At 58.3% G+C, this 23,191-nt stretch overlaps 1 protein-coding gene across 1 annotated transcript; it reads left to right on the top strand.

Moving 5' to 3' along the window:
• Positions 1-12,629: 12,629 nt before the first annotated feature.
• Positions 12,630-21,840, top strand: SHOX (short stature homeobox). Its single transcript, XM_021081396.1, has 5 exons — positions 12,630-12,906; positions 16,139-16,347; positions 20,083-20,140; positions 20,260-20,348; positions 21,595-21,840. The coding sequence occupies exons 1-5, from the start codon at positions 12,630-12,632 to the stop codon at positions 21,838-21,840; spliced, it is 879 nt and encodes a 292-aa protein (XP_020937055.1).
• Positions 21,841-23,191: the final 1,351 nt, after the last annotated feature.

Here is a 23,191-nt window from a genome sequence, read left to right on the forward strand (position 1 = left end):
AGAATCATGTGGGGCAGGCAGAGGTGCAGAAATGCCGGCGAGCCTGGTGATGGCTTTAGGAGAAACAGTGCACCGCCAAGTAGACCCACTATTGCATCGTGGCTCTTTCTCAGGAAAAGACCTCCAGGTCGAAGGCTGGTGTGCAAGGAGGCAATCCGGAAGCGTTTGGTGCAGCCACAGACGAAGGGGTTGGCCGTGCCAAGGGGTTGCCTCTGGTGCCTGCAGGATGGGCGTATAGAAGGTCTTGATCGTTTTCCACTCGGGGAAAAACTGAAGTGATGTGGAAGCTGGAGGAACCTGGAAACGGTTCTGGCAACACACAGGAGGGTCTTTCTTCCAGAGTATGATGAAACTTCATCTCCGGGGATGGTTATGTGAACACGATACATACATCGCAAGAGTTCCTTGAACCTCAGTTCTCAAATGCTTCTGGCGCATCAGAAAATGATGACATTGAGAATGGATACGCCAGGAGGTCCTGCTCCATAGCGCAGGGAACTGTACCCAGTCCGTCGTGATGGAACATGATGCAAGACACTATGAGAAAAAGAATGTAAGTATGTGTATGACTGCGTCACATGGCTGTGACAGCAGGCATTGATGGAGCACTGTAAGTTAACTATAATAAAAAAAATTAAAAGAAAACCCTGTTGCCCCTCAGCTGCTCCAGCTGCTCTGCGGACCACAGACCATGGTCATCAGCATGACGTGCTGGTGGATCTAAAAATAGGAAGAGGCTCGGTGCCCATCCCATGCTTCCAAAGCACCAGCTGCTTATAGCACGAGCCTCTTTTGACTTAATTATGTCATCTGCCAAGGGGCCAACGCCAGGATGGTTGGGTGGACACAAGAGTCAAAGCAATGGTAAGGATCCTTCTGTGACTAAGGACTTGGGATGGTGCGAGTGTCTATGTGAGAATCCCTTAAAACGTTCCCCGGGAGGCCCCGATTGCTATTTCCTGCCTCTTGCCTTGGTTAGCCAGACCCCAGCCCTACATCCGTTTCCACATAGTATTACCTGACTGAGGTTCTGCTGAGTCAGAAACCTTGCCCGTGCCGGGAACACCGAGACGCGTCTCCCGTGTGTGTGGAGGGGAGTGTGCTCACCACCACCTTCCTTCAAGACATGGCCCTGCCAAGGCCACACGAGAAAAAAAGGCATTCCCGACTCATTGTCTAAAATGTAGGCAATCAGCACACTTTCCTCTTGCACGACTTGGTGTGTAATTTGCAAGGAGAGGGAGGGTTTTTGGAGCCAAGGTTGTTCCTGCACGTTTCTGAGGTGGATGAATTTGCAGCAGGTGTCAGAAGAGGATTTGCAAAATGAGCTGCTGGCATCTGGGATACAGGAAAAGGTAAACCCAGGACTGGGAAGAGGCCTTCAAAGCGACGGATATGGGAGGGAAAAAGGAGTTGGAAAGGGTGTGGCTAAAACGGGCTTCTCCCGGCCTCGTGCACATTCTTACACAAACTTCTCTAAATCAGGAGTCCTGTGCATGTGAGAAGGGTTAAGTTCATTTTCCCATAGCTACTTAGATATTCAGGATACTTTTCCTCCTTTTTTTTTTCCTATGAACTTGTGGATTGCCCTGGCTGACTTTCAAACATGAATTGGACCTTGCATTTCTGGCATAAACTATTGTTTTGGTCATGATGTGTTATCCTTTTAATATATGTACTTTTATTTTCTTTGGCTTTTGATAGCTGCACCTGACGTGTGTGGAAGTTCCAAGGCCAGGGGTCACATTGGAACTGTAGGTGCAAACCCACACCAGATCCTTAACCCACTGAGCACGGCCAGGGATCAAATGTGTAAGTTCACAGGCACGAAGTTGGGTTCTGAACCTGCTGAGCCACAAGGGAACTCCTAATGTATAGATACGTTTGCATTTAATTTACTACTATTTTGCTAAGAATTTGTATGTTTGTGTTCATGACGGTGTCCATCTGTAATTCTCTGAACACACCTTTGTCTGGTTTTGGTATCGGGGACTCAAGCCTCAGAGACTGAGTTAGGAATTTTCCCTCCTACATTATCCCTGAAAGGGTTTGTAAGAGTCATTTTTTTTTCCCTTCCACGTGTGGTAGAATTGACAAGGCCATCTGAGCTTGGAGATTTCTCTGTAGCCAGACGAGTAATGACAAGTGCAATATCTGTATCTCACACACACACACACACACACACACACACACACACACACACACACACGCAGGACTACTCACGTTTTCCATTTTTTCTGGTGTTAGCTTTGGCAATTCACATCGTTCGAGGAATGCATTTCATGTTAGTGGATGAGTTCATTAGCACAAACTGGTTGCTACAAGCCCACAACAGGCAGCCCGGTCGGGGCCAAACCCATCACTTGACAAAGCTCTTGGCAGCCGACCCCCCGGCACCCTCTCCCTTGCCCATTCTGCTCCGGCCTCCTGCTATTTCCCAACACGACAGATTTACGTCCCCCCTTGGTCCTCGTTCCATCTGCCTTGAGGGCCTTTCTCCTCGTGGGCTCATCACCTGCTCCCGTGAGTCCTCAACGTTCTGCTTGTAAAGCAGACCCCCTTTCCCCGACCTCCTTTGAATCAGCTCCCCCAAGCCTATGGCTCTCTGATTCTCTGCGCCTGCAATTATATCCTGTGTTTAACGTGGTGCATCTGTTTATTCTCTGTGTTTCCCTCACACACCGTGAACTTCGTGAGACGAAGGAAGGTACCCAGTTGACCCCTGTGTCCCCCGCGCCTGCCCCAGGTCAGGTGCGTGTGTGCTTCCTGTGCGATGGCCACAGAGTCGAAGCCTTCAGACAGCACACATGTATGATCTCAGTGGTCTTGGGTCAGAAGTCCAGGGACAATGCTCGGCTGAGCTGTGTCCTCTGCTCAGGGTTAAACGTCAAGGCGTGTACCAGGACAGACTCTTATGGAGGGCTCTGGGGAAGCACTTACTTCCAAGCTCATTTCCTCTCTTGGCTGTGTTGTGTTCCTGGAGGTTGGAGGACTGGCATGTCTTCCTGGCTGGCGGTCAGCTGGGGCTGGGTTTGATCACAGGACAGCCACACTCTTTGATACACTTGCCACAAGGCCCTTCCAGCACTGGTGGTGGAATCCCTCTGACACTTGGAAACTCTCTGCCTCCTTCTGCATCTTCTCTCTGACTCCAGCCAGAGCAGGTTTTTGGCTTTTTTTTTTTTTTTTTGGTCTTTTTAGGGCCGCACCCACGCCATATGGAGGTTCCCAGGGTAGGGGTCTAATCAGAGCTGTAGCCACCGGCCTACGCCACAGCCCCATCAACATCAGATCCAAGCCGAGTCTGCAACCTACACCACGGCTCACGGCAACGCCGGTTCCTTAAACCCATTGAGCAAGGGCAGGGATCAAACCTGCAACCTCATGGTTCCTAGTCAGATTTGTTTCCACTGTGCCACAACGGGAACTCCGGGTTTTCGGCTTTTTAAGGGCCCATGTGATCGAGCTCATGTGGATACACCAGAAGCATCTCCCAAACTGGAGGATGGCAAGTGTAGTTACACCCCCAAAGTCCTCTTGTCACACAAGGAAACCGTCATAGATCCTGCACTTGAGAGTTTGGATGTCTTTGGGGGCCATCTGTTCTGCCATAACCAACGCTCAAAAAGTACTGGTCAGGAGTTCCTGCTGCAGCTCAGAGGGTTGCAACCCAACTAGTATCCATGAGGATGTGGGTTCAATCCCTGGCCTTGCTCTGTGGGTTAAGGATATGGCGTTGCCATGAGTTGTGGTCTAGGCCACAGATGAGGCTCAGATCCGGTGTTGATGTGACTATGGCACCTGCAGTTCCGATTTGACCCCTGGTCTGGAAACTTCCATGCACCGCAGGTGTGGCCCTGAAAGAAAAAAAAGAAAAAAGTCCTGTTAACAACTCAAGAACCCATAAAAAGCATCTCTTCCCCAAAGGCTTGATCCAGTGGGCAGCCCTGAGGCCCCAGGAGGCAGAGGCCACCTGGAAGCTGTCTTCTCCCTTCTGCATGTGGTTTCTCCCTACCCCCCAGGGGTGTGGGTGTCTGATCATTTCAATCCACATGAGCCCAGTGAGAGAAGAAGGGGTCTTAATGGTGACACCCCGAACAGAGGAGCCACGCGACAGGTGGAAAAATGAAGTACTGCCAAAACGAACAAACAAAAATGATTCTCGATGCAGACTCACAGGTCACCTGCTGCAAAAACAGCTCGGGCATGGGCGTGGCTGTCCCTGCAAGTCCTCCAGAAGGAGACCACCCTGGGCTCTGAGCCCTCCCCCGCCTTCCAATGGCTCTTCTTGTGGCCTTGGACGGAGCCCTATCTTGCCTTCTTCTTCTGACCGGTCCCTGCCAAGGATGACCCCTCTCTATGGGGAAGGCAGGATCCAGGAGTTGAGGCCAACAGGAGGAGCCTTGGGGGATCCCGTCCAGCCTGGCGGAGCTGTAAAGCCGTGGGGACCCCAGCGTTCAGACACTGCCCCAAACTGCCCTCACCTCTGCTCTGCCCTGGGGACTCCCTTTCACTTCCAACTGAAAGCTGCTTTTCTGGTCCCCACGCAAGCCCCAGACCTCCTGGGAGCACCATGACCTTTCAGAATTGGAGAGGGTTGGGGTCTTCCCCACCCCGCCCCCCACCATTCCTCCAGCCCCAGGGACATCTTCCCTCCCACTGTGAAAGCCAGGCTGGAGGGGGAACAGGCCAGCACAGAGGCTGTGCCAGAGGTGCGGGGCTCTGCCTTTGGGGCCAGAAACCGGGCACAAAGTGGGCTGTAAGAATGAATGCCTGAGTGAGTGAACGAAAGAACAAGGAAGCCAGGGTGAGCCTGGCAGAGGAAAGACCCAGCTCCCCACAGGGCCGGTCTTTCCAGCTGGAGGGAGATGCTGGGGGCAGGTATGGAGGCAGCTGCCTCTTTGCCAGTCCCCGACCCCCAGGTGGCTGGCCGGTGCCCAGGCTGGCTAGGTGCCTTTTTCTGCTCAAGGGGCCAGTCCCGTGTCTGTCCTGATTCTGCCCCTCCCACCTCGGCCCCCTGGACCCCTCTCCCGCGGGCTCCTGCTCCCTTCCCCCCACCTCTGCGCCCCTCCCTGGTGGAGGGCCAGCGCTGGAGGGGAGGAGTGGGGGCGGGGCGCGCTGAGCGCCAAGGTGGGCTCCTGGCGGGTGTCCAGAGGGTCGAGCTCAGCCCTCTAGCCCCGAGCTTCGCCTCAGGCCAGGAGGCTGAGCTGCGGTGGAAAGGCCGGCGGCGCCAGCAGGCAGCATCTCAACCCCCTCGGCCAGGGGCCCTTTCTCCCCCTCTCTCCGGCTCTGGCCTGCGCCTCTGCTCTCCAATTAGCCTCGCAGCAGCGCCGGACCCCCACGCCCCCTGGATCTCTGACCCTCCAGCTCCTGTCTGTGCCGCTTCCCTGCTCGCCCCTTCCCCTCCCCCGCCCCATGGCTGGCCGTTTCCCCAGGCCTCACAGGGCAGGGGCACGCCCCTGGCCCCCCACAGGCAACCCTGGGCGGTCAGCGCAGCCTCCTCATTAGTGGGGTGGCTTGAGGGGGGCCCTGCAGAGAGGCAGCAGGAGCCCCCTCCTCACCAAGGCCCCCGGTGAGGAGTGAGGAGTGATAAGAACCACCGGTCTGGGATGGGCGACTCCAGGGGCTGGCCCACAGCAGAGCGAGGGACCAGCTGTCAGTGAGTCGGGGGCCAGTGTGTGGGGCTGTGGGGGAGGAGGCAAGCTGAGTGACTCCCGAGGCTGCTTGTGGACCCCAAGGGTGCAGGGGCTTCCATGATGGCTACTTTGGGCCCCAGCAGTCTTGGGGGGACCTCAGCGCCCCAATGGGCTGTGTTTCTGGAATGTGCTATTGGCGGGTAACTTCAGCCTTCTTCCCATACGGATGTTCGGTTCCAGCGCAGCCTCTGGCGTCAGAGGATGGGGTGGGGGCGGCATTTCTTCTGCACTAATTGTCCACTTAATTAATGCCTGCCTCCTAGATGGTGAAAGTTCCTTTCTTGGATTGTTTTTCTAAAGACAGGGCATCTGGGAACGGATGTCAAATGCGGAACAGTCCCCAGCAACGCAGGCGCTGCTTGTGTCTCAATGCCACCAGCGTCACGGCTAGCTTTCCTTGGGGTGGGGGTCGGGGGGGCGGGGGCCGCCATCACAGTGTGCTGAACCCCTTACTAACTTTGGGCAGGTGGTCGCCAGGTCCGGGAGCCCCCCTTGGCCTTTTCTGTCCCCACGGATTCCCTAGATGCGTCATGTTCCCAGGCGCCTGAGGAGGTTGGCGGGAGCCTGAGCCGGGAAGGAAGGCCGCGCGCGGGCACCGATCCAGCACGGCCCGCGGGGACAGCGTCCTATGCGCGCTGCCGGCGCCCGGGAGGGCTGGGGCCAACGGTCCCGGCGATGCCACGCGGAGGCGAGCCGCTCTCTGCTCGCTTCCGGCCCGAGGCCGCTGCCTTCCGAAGCAAAGCCTCGCTCGCAGGCTGTGGACGTGGGGCGGGTTCGTTCCTTTCCTCTGTAATTTGAAAATGCAGAGAAAAGACCGGAGACTTTGAGCCCGTTTTGTCTCTAAAGCCCTCGGCGGCCCCGCGCGTAACGGGGAGAAGCCGGTGAGGGGTGAGGGGGCGCCGGCCGGAAGGAGACGGGACTCGAGCTTTCCGCGCCCTCCGCCGAGGCCGTGTGCCAGCACGGAGAACGAAAACCCAAATCCACCCCTAACGTGGATCCTGGGAACATTAATTACCGCAGAAACGGCTCCCTGCGAGCGCGTTAATGTATTCATCGCGAGGAAGAGCCACCCATTGTCTGTTTAGCGGTGGTCTCCAGAAAAAAAGCCGGCCCTCTTTAGCTGTCCTCCGTGGTAAACTCCTTTGCTCCCTGCAAAAATAATGTTTTTCTTCAATAAAACGTAAAGTAACGGTCCCGTGATTAAATCTGAAAGGAAAGAGTTTTAATGTTCACCATATGTTGCAAAGAACAGAGCGAGGAAAAAAGAGAGAGAGAATTCCACAGCAAGCAAATGGCACTCCTTCCTACGAAACGAATTGTGAAAAATGCATTTTTGCATTGAGAATTATTTTAAAACAGCCGCCCCCCCCGCCCCCCATTCTCAAGCCTGGTGTTTGTCGCCAAAGTGAGACGGACTGAACAATAAAAATAAACGGCTGCATTTTCTGGGTGAGGGAGTCCTGGGCAGCACAGAAGCAGCCCACCCTCTAAAGACGAGACTGACCCTTTGCAGCTACCCGATCTCCCTTTATTAATATCATAGGTGTCCAATTTGTCGGCAGGATCAATCTTATCCATTCACGAGCTGGAGTAACAGAGCCCCAGCGTAATGAAAATCTATCAGCCTCACATTTGAAGCGCGGATGTTTGCGTAAATCAATAAACAGCCCAGGAGAGGGTACCAAAGCGGGTTTCTAAATTTAAAAGGGGGAGGGAGGGAAGGGAGCCCATCTAAGAAAAGTGTTAAGACATCTGTAAAGTCCAGCCCCTCCATCAATCCTTATAAATAGTTAATGTGCGGGGAGGGTGGGTTGTTGTGAAGAAAAACTCCCTCTTCGGTGAACGTGGCCAGCACCCCCTCTGTTCTTCTTATTAATAGAAATTGTCTTTTGAATTATGTGCTGAGAAAGCGGCCAAGGCTGGGGCATTCCTTGAAATTCGCTTTCTGGGTTTCTTGGGAAGCGAGGAGGACCCTGGTTGGGGGGCGGCGGCGGCGGCGGCGGCGGCGGGGGGCGGGGGGCGGGGGGAGCTGCGGGCCGTGGGGCAAATGGAGTGGGCGGACTCCCACCCTCCCAGAGGACCCGCGCCCCAGACAGCAGCAAACGTGCGAGTGTTCCTCCGCTGGTAAGAAGCCCAGGGCATGAAATTTGATTGAAAGTAAATAGGTTTGGATCAGAGGAGCTGCGTGTTCCTGGGCTAAACGTGGAATGCCGAGCCCTACCTTTTCAGCATTAAATAAACCAAATATTGAATATTGGCATATTCATGACCCCCTGTCCCGTGGCTTGGAAAACGCGAGGAAGATGGAGGGTGAGCTGCAGCTGGAGTTCGTTACAATTTACCTACTTCACAGGCAGAAACTCAGACGACGTTAGAACATCAAAACCCATTGCTGTCCATTTCCTCACGCCAGGCCATGTCTGCCCCTGGGGTCTGCCCCCAGCTACATCCCTTGGGATGTGGGACCGTGGCTGGGGAGAGGGGACAGCTGTGTCCACAGCCTCTTTTCCTAGGCTTCTGGGGGGCTCCGGGCTGGAGGGCGGTGCCTGGACATCCCAGTGGAATTAGCGGCCCTTCCAGATGGTGGTCCCAGAGTGGATTGAGCAGCTAAGGAGTGTTCCTGCTCCTTGTTTTCTGCAGGTGGGAAGGGACAGAGAAGGGCAGAAAACCCCACAGCCACCACCACCAGCACCACCACCAGCACCCCTGGCCCTGCCTGGTGTGATGCTTCCGGCCAGACTCACACACCCGGAGAGGCCAGCTCAAGTTGTTTCTGCTGCTGGGGACCGGCACGTCAGCTTGGCCTGGGATGGGAGAGGAAGCTGGGAGCCTGAGGGGCTTGTTGGAGGGACTCTAGTCGGGGTAGACTCTCCAGGGGTGCAGCATATCCAGCCCAGGCCTGTGCCTGGGTGGGGGGTGGCGGAATTCCGAGAGCCTGGTGTGGAAGGAGAGTGCCCGGGTTTCTGTGAGCAGCGACCGGCCAGAGGCCCAGGAAAGCCACCCTCCTCTGCCTTGGGGCAGCCTGGGCCTCCTGGGGTGGAGCCCAGAGGATGGGGGCACTTGGAACTGACAGTGGACCCTCCAGCCTCCTTCCCCTGACCAGAGACCCTCCTCCATCCGCAGCTCAAGTCCCCTGGCACTTTCTTTCCCTTAATTGCATTTTGTGTCTGTGCCTCTTCCCAGATGGACTGGTGCGGGTGGGAGCGTACCAGGCATCCGGGACTCAGCCAGCTGGTCCGCTCAGGTTTCTGGGCAGCGGGGGCATGGGAGGCGGAAGCGTTGTGACGCTCGATGGTGTTGGCGGACCCACGACCCCAGGGAGAGCTCCAGGGTGTGCGTGGAGCTTTTGGTGAAATCTGGCACTGAAACTTCCATTTTCTTCCAGAAACAAGACCCCTCCTCTTCTGCTCTCCACCCTGCCCCAGACTCCTTGCTTTTTTGTGGCTGTTTTTCTCTTTTTTTCTTTTCTTTTCTTTTTTTCTTTTTTTTTTAGGGAAGGAGATAAGCTTTCGTTTCTGTGCACAAAGTTTCCTGAAGCCTGCGGCATCTTTCAGAGGTGGCCAAATGCATTTGGGACATGAAAGCATCTCTCTTCTTTGAAGCAAAGCGGGGACTTTCAGCGCCATCGTCTTCGCTCTTCTTGGGCCCCCTGCTCTGGGGAAAATGGAGCTAGAAAGTCTGAACAAGAGCCCCTTAGACCTGGGAGGGTCTGAGTCCCTCCCGCCCCTCCAGCCTGTCCTCAGCCCAGCAGAAATGTAAACGTGACATTTCACAAACTGTACCCACCCTGCGGCCTTGGCACGGTTTTGAATTAGCAAAAAGATGTGGTTGAAAAAGTCTTTGCCCAGGCTGAAATGTGGAGATCGATGCAGCTGCCGGGCACTGTTGTATCTGGGTTTAAGGTGGAGAAAATTCCAGAACCTCGTGGGCCCATGGCCGGGGAGGAAAAGGGGTTCCCAAAAGTTGGAGGGGGGAAAGGGGCTGTCACTTCTCACATCCAGAGAAAAAGCGTGTGACTTTGTAAAAAGGAGGTTCCCCTCCCTGGTCAGCAACCCTTAGACAAGGCCAGGCCTGGGCACTGGCTGGAGATGTTGGCGCGGGGGGGAGGGGGGGTCGGTGGAAGCTCCAATACTCGGGAGGGATGGGTTATTTTAAAACGATTCACATATACTGGGAGTCAAAATTGGGGCTGCAGTGGAAGGGGCAGTTCTAATTCTCTCGCTGGCCTAAGGGTCTTGAATATCCAGAGTCCCCAGCTGCTGCCCCGTGGGGAGATCCCTGGAAGCCACCATATGCTGGTCCCATCCCTATGCCCTCCAGAGTGGGGTGCAAGGTCTCGGCCCTTCTTGGGGACATGGGGCCTATCACCTCTTTTCCTTGCAGAGAAGCCTCAGGCCCTCTGTGACCCAGGGAAGGCTGGGTGCCTGAGGTTGTAGGGGAGGGTGGGGTACGGTCCCCAAGGGGGGGGGCAGGCTGCAGGTGGGGGTCCACAGAGGTCCCCAGGAACTCGGCCTCTTCACCTGAGGCTGGAGGAGAGGAGTTGGGGTGAGGTGAGGAAGAGTCACCTACTTCTGAGGATGGCCCCATGACCCCCTCTCCCGAGACCTGCTCGCCAGTGCTCCCGCCCACCCACCCCAGTCTCTTGTTTCCCAGCCGGTAGCTCTCCAGCTTCTTGCAAAGAGAGTTCACTTGTGGGCAGGGGTCCCCAGACTGGGTCTGGGTGGAAGATGTGCCCCGTGCAGTGAGTGACAGGGGGCCACTCAGGAGGGGCTGGGCCTCTGCAAGGATGGTGGGCTTCTGGGCCGCCTCTCGCCCCGCGCGCGCCCAGCGCACCCCCGCTCCGGGTGCGGCCCTCGGCGTTTCCCCCTCCGACCCGCGAGGCAGCCGCATGCATAATGTATGAGGGGCTATTTGTAATTCTGTGTGATATCCGCGCGCCTCCACTTTGATTAGAGGGCCGCGGTGACAAAGACCTGTTTGTCAAGTTGCAAGGGCGTCTTCGCCTTTCGCTTTTGAAGTCCAGGGGAGGCGGCAGCCTCCAAATCCCCAGGCTCTGGCCTCCGCCCCACGCGGGGCAGGGCAGCCAGCCGGGACCGCGCGGAGAGGCCTGGACGCAGAGCTTCCCCGTTCCCGGAGGACGGATGGAGGGCGGAGAGCAGGAAAAATGAGGGGGGAGAGATGGAGGAAGCGAGGGAGGGAGAAAGGGAAGGAGGGACCTGAAGAAGGAAGGGAGGGAGGGAAGAAAGGAAAGACAGAAGGAAGGAGGAAGGAAGGAAGAGAGGGAGGGAGGGAGGGAGGGCTGGCCTGTTTCCACACTGGTCCCCCTCTTCCCCCGCCTCTAGGGCTTTACAGCTCCTCCCCCCGCCCCCCACCGAGGCACCCCGGTGTGAACCCGATCCCAGTCCCAATTTCAGAGAAAATGTTCACCTTCCTTCCCAAGAAGGAAACTACAGTCAGGCTCGCGACGCCGGACACACCGCCGCTGGGGACCGCGGACGGTTCCCCCATCCTGGGGTCTGATTAACCGGCACTGCGGAGGAAGAACTGATCTCAGAAAAGGCCAAGGAAACTCCTCAAAAACCCACAACAGCCCCCTCCACCCTGCACCCCCGCCAAAAGCCTGGTCCCAACTCTGGCATGGGGCAGGGGTGGGGGTAGGGGTTGGAAGGGGGAGACGAGGGAGAGATGGCAGAAAAAAGAGGGGGATACAGCAAAGTTACTTTATTGGCAGATGGAATTGAGCAGAGAGGGTGACAGGTCTGGTTGCCGGAGTTGCAAAATGAAATTCATATTGCAGTCGAGAAAAGGTGGCTCCTTCTAAGCACATTGAAAAGTTGCGAGACAGGCAGGATCTGGTTGCGAGCACCGTGGCACAACCGAAAATACCTATAGTTCCCCCCAATAAGTCTCCCAGACACCAGGCTGACAGCACGGCTCTAAAGGAGGCTGCGTCGGTCCGGCCGAGCGGGATGTGACGCGCGCCCGAGGACCGCTGTGTACAAACCAGTTCTCCCAGCGACCCGCCGGCTTCTTCTCGGCGTCTGGACCACGGCGCTCCGGGCGCTCCTGGCCCGCGGCGTCCGTGTGTCCGGCCTCCGCGGCGCCTGCCTCTCCGAGGTCTGCGAGTCGCTCTGCACCGCCGCCGCCTAGGCTCCGGCGCCCGCGCACGAAGAGGCAGGGGCCCCTTCCTCTCCCTTTCGGGGTCTTCGGGCTGTTCTCCCCAATCAGGCCGCGCGCACCTGCGCTACCCGTTCGCCCTGCGGGCCGCAGCGGCGGCTCCAGCCCGCAATTCCATCGCGTCTCCAATTTGGAGTCAACCCTGCTCTGCGATGGCGCGTCACCGCCGCCCGGGTCCCCTCGGCGGAGTCTCCGCACGGCCACGCCGGGACCCATCCGGCGAGGATACCGTTCGAGGCGCGAGGAGGCTGCGCTCCTCCCGGTGTCCGCCGGCAAGGACGTCCTTGCGAGCTCTAAACTCCTCCTCGAGTTTCGTTTCCGCCAGCCGTTGAGAGAATGCCCATACCTGTTTGGGGCGCCGGCGCCTGCGCCCGCTCGCGCGCGCGCGCCCTCTCTCCCCTCTCTCCCCCTTCAAAAACTTGATCTTTACCTCTCCACACCAAGGTGCACAGACGCCAAACAGTGATGAAATGAAAAGAAAGCCAATTGCCGGACTGGAGGTGGGGGAGAGATAGCGTCTCTGCTGCACCCGCCGCCGAGCCGGGAGCTGTAATTGCAGCAGACAGGGAGCGCTGGGGGTTGGGCGGAGGTAGCCGTGTATAAATAGTGAGATCTCAAATTGAAAGGCATAAATAACAGCAGGAGGGATCTCACCCTCACACGGACCGTCCTCTCCGCGCGGGAGGCGTGCGGACCACAGCCCGGCTCCCAGCCAGCCCCGCCGAGCCCCGCGGACCCCCGCAGCCCCCGGCAGCCATGGAGGAGCTGACGGCTTTTGTATCCAAATCTTTTGACCAGAAAAGCAAAGAGAGCAGCGGCGGCGGCGGCGGCGGCGGAGGCAAGAAGGACTCCATCACGTACAGGGAAGTTTTGGAGAGCGGACTGGCCCGCTCGCGGGAGCTGGGGGGCTCGGATTCCAACCTCCAGGACATAACGGAGGGCAGCGGCCACTGTCCGGTGCATCTCTTTAAGGACCACGTGGACAACGACAAGGACAAACTGAAAGAGTTCGGCACGGGGAGGGCTGCGGAAGGTAAGCTCTCGGGACTCTGGGTCCGGGCCCCTCCCGGGGACCACCGCGCCTCCTCGCCACCGAGCCTGGCAGCCTGCCCCTCGCCCCGCGAGCGGGGCGGCCCCGGGCGCCGCGGCTTGCTCTCGATTCGACCGCAAACTCTGAATGTACAGCCACGGCTCAGACAGAGAGGCCCCGGCAATCCATGGCCGGTCGTTTCGAGGAAAGGAGGCAAACCGGCTTCGGGAGTATTCGGCGGGAGAGGCGGGGAGGCAGGGAAGGAGGCGGGCAGGGGAAGCGAGGATGGGCAGCGGCTGGGGCCGCGCGCTGCCCGCGGATCGCTTCGCAGGGCGTTGGCGCCGGGCCCCGCAGCGGGAACTTTCCCGGGTTGAGGGGGATCCGGGAGGAACGGGTTTGTAACCCGAGGCCGGCTGTAAGGCTGCCGGGCGCGTGCAGGTCTGCCTGCCGTTCCTTCTAACATCCTCTCCCACGGCTGCAGGGAGATCCGCTTGCATCTCCGCCCGCGCCCACCGCCTGCAGGCTGCCCCAGCTCGACGTGGGCAGCGTGGAGCACCGCGCTGGCCCGCGATCGGGGAGGCGCCGCGAGCCGCTTTCACCTATGTCCCTCATCCTGCGCCCCTCGGCACTAGTTCCTCTTAGGGAAAACTTTCGCCTTGAACCTTGGGACTTGATCTTGGACTGTAAATTAAAACCGGCCCCGCGCCTGCAGGTGGTCAGGGTCTGCACGGGGTAGAAGGGCCCCGGGGAAGCTAGTGGCCACGGGCATGGGCCGCCCTACCCCAGGGCGTCAGGGTGCAGCTGGCCTTCTTGCAGGCCGACAGCGTCCTGGGCCTCCTTCTGCTGCTTTTCCCAAAATCTCCCCAGCACGTGCTCGGTTGTTGAATTCGGGAAAAGGCAGATTTATACGGGTTCCCCCAGAGGGGCAGGGGTGGTCCCACCCGGGGGGGAAGAGCTGTACAAACAGAGCAACCAGCAGCTATAAATCAGGACTGAAACTGGCTGGATTTCTCAGGGGGCACCACTTGAAAGGGTATGAAGATCTGTGCCTGATGCCACAGAGGGGAACCTCGGAAGCTTTGGCTCCTGGGTCCTGTTTCACTCCCCGTCAGCCTTCCGAGGGTCCAGAATGAACAGATGCTTCCCTTCCAGGAAGCCCATGTCCCCTGGTCTTGTGGCCCTTAAGCTGTGGCAGCAGGGTCCAGGTATGCTGGCCCTGCAGCTCAGCAGATGACCCAGACATCTTCCAGAGGCCTGACCTTGTAGAAGCAGAGAGCTGGCAGCCCGGGCAGCTTGGGCCTGGCCTGCCCGGCTCACCCCGTGGTGAGGCCTGGGGCACCTGGCTCTGTGCTTCCTGTGAGGAGAGTTTCTTTTGAAGACACAGCTGTCAGCTGTCTGCGCTCTGGTCAGGGCCTACAGTTGACCTCCCAGGGCTCTGGGTGCTGGGTTCCCGTGCCATCAGAAGAGGCCGAGGCCCCTTCTCTCACCCCAGCAGCTGAGGGGCCGGATCCAAAAAAAATGGCCCTGGGGAGGTGAGCAGATCCAGGCCTTTTTGAAACAGAGAGGGAAGCGAGGCAGCAGAGGGGCTGGAAAACCCCAGCTGCACCTTCTCCTCCCCTGGGTGTGCAGAACCCACCAAGGACTGAGCCCATGGGAGATGTGTGGCTCCAGAGTAATGCGGTGTCTTGGGCACCGGAGCAGCGTGTCCTGCTGAGCCGTGCGCTGGGGCCGGTGGGCTTTGCAGAGCCTGCTGTGGGTTCTGGAGGACTTTGAAGGGCAGCTTCTCGGCTGGCGTCAATCCCTCAGGTCCAGACTTAAGAAAGCTGAAGGGGAAGCAGAGTTGGGGGCTCTGGGAAAGGACTGATGGTTGGGGAGACACAGGGTACCCTTGGAAATGCATTTCTTTCTGGTGGTGAGGGGATTTGAAATCCCAGTTGGAGTTGAGAGCTCAGGGCTCAGAAGCCTGGAGAGAGACTTTTAGGCAGACTCAGGACTTGGGTTCCGCTGTTGGGCTCAGGGACCCTGTGGGGAGGCGGGTATCAGCGTTTCCTTCCGGCCACGCAGAAGGTTTGGGGCTTCCCACTCTGCAAGCTTCTGGGCTTTTGGCCGAGGGGCTTCTGCGGTACTTCCAGGCCCTTTCAGAACTCGTGGGACCCAAGCCTCCTGGGCTCTGGACTCCTGAGGGGCGGCCTCTTCTTGACACACAAGGGGACATTTGGAGGGCAAGAGGGGACATCTAGGAGGGCACGGGGTCCTGAGGTGGGGAGAAACAGCACCAGAAAACGCCAAGGCTGCTGAAATACAGCTCTCACCGAGGGGCCAGCTTTTATTTTAAATCTGAGCTTGGTGAGGGGCTCTGTTTCCTAAAGGTGAGAAGGAGAAGTTGCCAGGTTAGAATTTCTTAAATCCTGACTTTATTGCCTGACACCCTACCGGCTTCCCCAGCAAATACAGGCGCTTTCATAATTTTTGGATGCAAGAAAAGTGCCACTCTTGGCATCCTGGTGGGGCACGAGAATATGTGTCCAAGACACCAAGGGACAGACCAGGTAGCCAAAGGACTCTGCTGCCGCACACATCCCCAGCCGTCACGCAGGTGTACATTAAGACATGGCTTCGCTGTCTGGGTCATAAAGAGACCTGAGTCGGCAGACAACCAGCTCCACGTTGTCCTGAGGGAGGCTCCGGCCCGGCTGGCGCGGCCTTGTCCCGCTGCGCTGCAGGCGGGGACAGTGGATGTCCTGGGCCAGGGCCGTAGCGGGCCTGGGCTTTCCCTGCGCCCTCCGCAGGCGCGCCACCAGGGACCCCACACTTGAGCGATTCTGCTTAAGCTTCTTTGACTTAATAATATTTAACACTCTACTTCCCTTAAAAAAAAAAAAAGAAGAGAGAGAGGGAGAAAGAGAGAGGGAGAGGTTAGGCTATGTCAATATATCAACAGAGGCGAAGTGGGTAATTGAGGAAAGTATTCAGAGATTAGGCCAAGGAACACGGCCGCCGAGGCGCCGGCGCTGGTGCCGAGTTATTATGAAAGAGCGCGTCTTTCCCCCAAGTTTGCCGTATCGACTTGACGCATCTTTGCGTCCGGGCTCGTGGGCCACTGAGGCCCCTCCGCCGCGGGCACACACAGGCTTGCCCCTCGCACGAGCCGGGAGAGGCGGGAGCGGGTGGAGGGGCTCCGGGGCCGGACGGGGGCCTCGGGGCCTCAGAGCTGTGCCCTCGGCCCCGCTCGCAGGTATTTACGACTGCAAGGACAAGCGCGAGGACGTGAAGTCAGAGGACGAGGACGGGCAGACGAAGCTGAAGCAGCGGCGCAGCCGCACCAACTTCACGCTGGAGCAGCTGAACGAGCTGGAGCGGCTCTTCGACGAGACGCACTACCCCGACGCCTTCATGCGCGAGGAGCTCAGCCAGCGCCTGGGGCTCTCCGAGGCGCGCGTGCAGGTGAGACCGCCGCCCGGCAGGGACACCCGAGGCGCGCCCCCCTGGCTCGGCCGCCGCGCCCTTCCCGGAGCGGGGATACGCGCGGGGCGGGCTGGACCCCGGCCTTTCGAGGGCGCCCCAGGGCCTGGCGAGTCGGGTCGTTAGCGCCTTGCCCGGCAGGCTTGCCCTCCACCTCCAGCTCATCAGGAATTTTGTTCTCTACTTCCCAATGACTTGGTTCTCCTCCCCGCTCTTCGCCAGCCCCCACCTTCCACTCCAGGGAGCGGCAAGCTGGGGAGGGGAGGCGAGGGGCTGGGGTTGGGGCGGGGGTGGGGGGGGCGTCTCGCACACTCGGCGTCTGGATGAGCGGCCGCTGCTGCCCGCGCGGGGCCGGATTAGCCCAGGCGCGGGGCAGGGGGGCTCGAGGGCTAGGGGACACGCGGGCGCATGAATTCGTGATGCCCATCTGGCGAGCCACCGTCCGCGGGGGCCCTGGGTGTGCGCCCGCACGTGCGCTGAGAAGGGACGCTCCTGTGAGCCTTTCAGGGGCTTTGTCAAGGAGAAGTTAAATGTATTCATTTATTTATGGGGGAGGGGAGCAGAGGTTCCCTCAAAGTCGTCTCCTCCAGGTCGTGCAGACCTCTCCGGGAGGTGGGAGGTCCGGCCTCGGGGCTCTGCTGGGCGTCCCGGTCCCGTCGGTTTTGACGGTTCTGGGCAGGACAGCAGGGCCAAGGAGAGAAGGAAAAGGGGGTCAGGGTCTCAGGGGACTGGTTATTTAAATAAATGGAATTAGTGTTGCCGACGGGGGAGGGGCACGTGTAAAGCCAGGGCTTGGAAGGAACGGGGTGTCTTCTTGATAAAGGGTTAACCTAGTTAAACACAGCTTCGCCGGGCTTGACTGATGAAGTGGAAACACAGAAAGCGTTCTACGGATAGTGTTTTATGAAATCCTTAATTGGGGGGGGGGAGCTGTTTGCCCCCTTGCTCCTTTCCTCCTTCCCGGTTGCAGCAACAAAAAAACAACCAACCAACCAACCAAACAAAACAAAAAACAAAAAAAACCCGATTACTTCAGAGGAAGTGCAATGCGTCTCCGAGTGTGTCCAGAATTCTCAGCTGCAGTGGTGCCCAGGACCATCCTGCTTTGCTGGGACCACGGGCAGAACAGCCCTGAGGAGTGTCCCCCAGTCCCCAGGCATCCGTGGCCAGGGCGGGGGTGGGCAGGCAGGCTGACCACCTTTCTCCCGAAAGATGGATGGGGCTGCACCATATAAATTAATGAAAAGATTAAACTTTCGCTGAAGGGGACATCAACTTTTATGTCATCTCACAGTCCTTCTGCCTGTATTATCTCCAGGCCTTGATGTACTGTTTCTATAAAAATAAATTACTTGTAATTTAATTCCACACTATTTCTTTCAGTAGTCTATTACTGGATAGCACCTTAGCAGGAGGCGGTTGGCAGAAAATTGGTTCTTGGGTGGCTACAGATCTTGAGAAAGGCCCTAAAATAAAAAGGGGTGGGGAAACGGAGTGCCTATCGATCCAGAGGCGAATTAAAATTTAACGACTGTAAATAATAATAAAAACAAACGTGGGAATAGAAGAAAAAGAAATAATTTCCTATTGGCCACGGAGAAAAGACTCCTATAGTAAAGAGAAGCCAGAAAGTCCTCATAACAGCCAATTCGTTAAAATGTGCACCCCGGTCAGTTGTGCAGAAGTCAGGGGGGCTGCGGGAGGGAAAATAAAGCGGGGGCAGGAAGAGATGAAAATGCAGTAGATTTTAATCCTTCTCTGAACCTTTCGGTAATCCTTTTCAGTACAGCCTGTCCTGTGTCGTTCAAGGATAGAGTTTCAATTTAGTGTGGAAATTTGCTGTAAATAAATTGGGGACCCTTTGGAAGCTGGTCCTTATTAACCTTTTATTTTTAGTGTTGTAGTGGAAACTCACATCACACAGCTGTCAGGGTTATAATCGAAAGTTATGAGACCGCGGTGAGGAGCGGGCGGTAATTTAATTACAACAAATATCTTTGGGTTTATGGCGCAGAGCTAAATTAAATGTCATTATTCACTGTCTGTAATGGAAATCAAAAGGAAATCAGATTACAGCATTTGTGAAAGAAATCAGCGACTGCTCCTTAATGAAGAAATAACTGTCTAAACCACTGTAGTACAGCTTCCTTACCATATTCACGACTAATTGGAATTGATTGTGAATCACCCCAGACTGATGGATTATCACAGAACGCAGCGGCTAATTCATCACTTTTATTCTCCATAATCTTTTTTTTTTTTTCCCCTTTCCCCTCGCTGAAGAGAAAGTGAGCTTGCTTTCTGGATTTAAATAGGATTCTGTTTTTGAAAAATGCCTTGGGGTGGGGGTGGGGTAGGACGTGCCCATTTGGCTCTGCTCTGGGTCCGGGGCAGGGGCGGGCCGCAAGGAGAGGGAGGCATTCAGGTCCGAAAGGGGTCCACTGGGACCTCCGGCTTGGGTTGGGGGGCTCCGGCGTGGGGGTGCCATGTGGGGGGAGAAGACTGTGAGTGCAGGCTTTGGAAATGGAGTAAAGCTCGGCTTGGAGCAGCACGGTTTGGGGAAGTACCGTGGGGGGGAGACTGCCTCAAAGTTTGTCAGGCTCCCTGCAGCCTGGCTGGCGGGGTGAGCTTTCGAACCTTCTGGAAAGACAATCCCGCCATTGGCCCATGGCTCAGTCTTGGATAGAAAACTGTCCTGTCAGAGCCTGCGATGGAAAAGTTGAGCTTTCAATCTCCTGGGTGGGGTGGAGAGTGGCCGGCAGGAAGGCTCTCTCGGTGCTAGTGATTCTGCACGGTCAGCCAGTGACCATCTTGGGGTGGGGGAGGGAGGAGGGAGGCATCTGTGGCCTCCGTGGCCCTCGGGCCCTTTGGAGGAGAGGGGAGTGTGCGTTGGGGGGGGGGGCTTTGCACCCAAAGCTTGCAATCAGGCCTGTGAAGCTGGCTGGGCTGGGCAGGGCCCAACCCCCTTTCCTGCCCGACCCCTGGAGAGGGCACCCGAAGAATGAGATGTCCTTAGGAGGCCGGTGCCTGCAGTGGCAGAGCACACATTTTTGGGGTGTGCCTGGTCTTTAGGAGGTTCCTGGCTCTGTAGTAGTAAAGGGGACCCCAGGCTTCCAGGGAGCACACGGAAGATATGGACATTTCTAGACTCAGGAGGGCATCCGGAGCCTGACCGGGGAGGAGGCGGATTTGGAGTTGTCTATGCACCTGTGCCCTCCCTCTTCATGCGCTGCCAAGGTCCAGAAGGCAAGACGTGAGGGCAGAAGGTCAGCTTCTACCTGAGCCCCACGGGGTGGTGGGGGAAATTTCTACACTGAGCGCTCTGGGACATCCGAGGACCCGCATACTCGCATTAGATGTGACAGTGGGAGTTCCCTGGTGGCTCAGAGGGTTAGGGATACAACATTGCCCCTGCTGTGCCTCCAGCCACTGCTGTGTGTGGGTTCGATCCCTGGCCAGGGAACTTCTGCTTGCCAAGGGTGCAGTGCAGGGGGGAAAAAAAAGGAGGGGTGTATGTTGACTTAGAGGGCAGTGAAGACAGTCCCAGCTCCTGGCAGCCACTTCCGGGGTGCTGGGGTCGGAGAGAGAGAGGGGTCCAAGGCAGGGAGGGGCCAGCTCTTTGAGCAATGGCTCCCCGAGACCCCTGCACTGACTCTGGCCTTGCTCCCTGAGGCCAGGCGGGCTCACCGGGTGCACGTCTGTCCGTTCTGTTCCCAGGTTTGGTTCCAGAACCGGAGAGCCAAGTGCAGAAAGCAAGAGAACCAGATGCACAAAGGTAGGTGAGGGGCCGCCGGGCGTCGGGGGGCTGGGCCGGCGGCCACGGAGCTGGGGCGGGCCCACCCCAGGCGTTGGGAGGAGGCGCGGGGTACACGCCTCCTGTGTTTGCTCCCGCAGGCGTTATCCTGGGCACCGCCAGCCACCTGGACGCCTGCAGGGTGGCTCCCTACGTGAACATGGGCGCGCTAAGGATGCCTTTCCAACAGGTAGCTCGTTTTTTTCATTGCTTCCGAAGAACCTAACGGGCCCGCGGCCTCCCCGCCGAGCTGGCGTCCTGCCTCCGCGGGCTCTTCCCGCCCTCGCCGAAGAAAGGAGGCCGCTTTTACAAGGGGGACATTTATAAACCCGCTGGCACGCAGTAACTTCACGCCGTAAAACTCCCAGGGTTCCCTTGGGGAGGGCTAGGACATAAACCCAAACACAATTGTGCAAAAGTCGGAGGGGAAAAAATCCCACCCACCCGGGAACCACCCACTCGCTGGCCGCCTGGGAAGCTGGTGGGAGGAGGGTTTGCTCCGGTTTGAGTGTGAGGACCCACGTCAACACCCAGCCCTGCGCCCCAGTTTGCTCAGGGCTTCTCAGGGGTTCTGCGACCCTCCTGGACCTGGGCCTTGCCTTGCATGCCTCACCGTGGGGGCATCTGCCCAGCCTGGAGCAGAGTAGGGCGGCGGGCTAGAGCCCCGTAGCCTCAGGACTCGGCTGGGGGGGGGGCAGCTTGGGGGTGTGGCGTGCCCCCCCCCGCAGGGCGGAGGCGTGGCCGTCAGGCACAGCACCTTTGCTCCTACCTGCAGGCCCTCATTTGCATGGGGACTCAGGTTCGCTGAGGGGCGCGAGGTCTGGTGGGTCTGGTTCTTGCCTGGAGAGGTCAGGTAGCTGTGACACCATGGTGATGGGGGAGGGGTTGGCCCAGCCACCTGCTCTCAGACTCGGGGCTCCCGAGACTGAAGAGGGTCCAGGGCCTCCGTGCACAGGGAGGAGCCTGCACCCCGCTGCCTCGGGTCCTCACCTACCTGGCTGGGCCCATCTTCCATCCCCCAGCAGCTTTCCCCAGGGCAGGGTGGCCCCTCGGCATCGCAGGAACAGCTGCCCCAATGTGGAGTCAGCCTAGGTCCAAGTGAAATTAGGCTGTAGGTGGGGATGTGCTTCTGGAAGGTTCGGGATTCTGGGTCCCTGGGAGTGGTTGTGGGGGAGGCTGCGACGCGTCAAAGAATGAGAGGAGGATCTGGGCAGGAAGAGGTGCCAGCTGTAGACAGCCAGACGCTCCCCAGGACGCGGGCGCAGGGATCTGGTTCCCCAGATCTGGTTCTGTCCGAAGGGGCCAGGGACCTCGCCGCACACCGGGTGTCCAGAGGACAGTGCGCGGTGGTGTCCGCGGGAGAGGAGGCGCCCTCGGGGTCTTGGGGCGGGAAAGCCCCCTTAGAAGCGGAGTCCGCAATGTGTCTGTCCCGGCAGGTCCAGGCGCAGCTGCAGCTGGAAGGCGTGGCGCACGCTCACCCGCACCTGCACCCGCACCTGGCGGCTCATGCGCCCTACCTGATGTTCCCGCCGCCGCCCTTTGGGCTGCCCATCGCGTCCCTGGCCGAGTCGGCCTCGGCGGCCGCCGTGGTGGCCGCCGCCGCCAAGAGCAACAGCAAGAACTCCAGTATCGCCGACCTGCGGCTGAAGGCACGCAAGCACGCGGAGGCCTTGGGGCTCTGACCCGCCGCCCGGCTCCGCCCCCACCCGGCTCCGCCACCCCGTCCGCGCTGCGCCCCGCATTCTCGCCTCCGACGGCCGCACAGACTCCCCAGAGCAAGGGCGCAGAGGCCTCCCCGCCCGGGGCAGCCCCGGGGGCCCCGGCCGGCCTAGAGAGGGGGCGGCCCGGGACCGCACGACCCCGCCCGACCCTCACAGAGTCTGTGCCGCAGAGAGCGCAGGCAACGGTGGGACTACCCAACCCAGCCCTGGACCTCCGCCTCCGACCCTGGGCCACGTGCCGCACCCCGTCGCTTCCTCTGCTGCCAGCGTTCCCACCCTGTGCATGCGGCCTCCTCCGCGCCTTTCCGAGATCTTCGAGCCTGTTAAACAGAACGGTCTGGGGCTGGTCTCCTCTCAAGACGCCGAGGCTTGGATACCAACAAGTTCATTCACTGCCACGAAGTTCATGACATCCGAGGAGCCGCAGGACCCGTGTGGATTTCGACGCGGGTTGTTGCATCGGAGGCAGGGGCTCCGCTCGGCCACCCACCCCCACCCCGCAAGGCAGCAATAACGGAAACGAGTCTGACGACCTCACCAAGGTGGTGGTGGGGGGGGACCCTCAGTGTCCGGAGTTGTGACCTTCCTGGGGGCCTGGCCTGCCGTCTTCATGCGAACGGTGGCCCCAAAGCACCGGGTGGAAGATTCCTTGTGCCACAGAACAGGCAACGTTATCACGTTTCCAGTCTAGGATTCCCGAATTGACTTTTTTTTTTTTTTTTTGGCTGTTTTATTGAATTCAGATGCAAAGGGACACGGGGCACGTGGTTTTAAGGTATAATCCTGATGCAGCATCCGTGCTAGTGACATGCAATTAAGTGCAGTAAAGTGCAATATTGTAAATATTATAGATTTAAAAAAAAAAAACTTAGCTGTGCACTCTTGACCCATCGGCTTCGGACTTCAAAGGTCCTTATCTCCTCCTGCATGCTGCGGGCCCAGGGCCAGGGTGACCTGGGTGGGGAGCGCTGGGGCCGCGTGGATGTGTGTGACGTGGGACGGAGCAGGATGGGGGGGTGGCGACAGGACGAGAGGGTGGTGGCTGAGCTGCTTCTGGGAAGCGAAGCGCCTGAGACAGGGCCTTCAGGCCGTGAGTTTGAAGACAATGTTTCCTAGTAGGGTACCACTTCTGGTTTTTCTTTCTTCTTTTTTTTTTTTTTTCTCTCCTTCCGTCTTGTGCGTGGGTCTCCCCTCCCCCACCCCGTGAACACCAGATGGAAACTGGGCTGAACAGCTGGCGTGGAAGTGGGGAAAGTGGCTTGAACAGGAAGAAACCAAAGTGTTGGGGGTCCCCAGTGGTGCTTTGCATGTA

The sequence above is a fragment of the Sus scrofa genome, unplaced genomic scaffold (genome assembly GCF_000003025.6).
Source record: "Sus scrofa isolate TJ Tabasco breed Duroc unplaced genomic scaffold, Sscrofa11.1 Contig1537, whole genome shotgun sequence".
NCBI classification, from domain to species: domain Eukaryota; kingdom Metazoa; phylum Chordata; class Mammalia; order Artiodactyla; family Suidae; genus Sus; species Sus scrofa.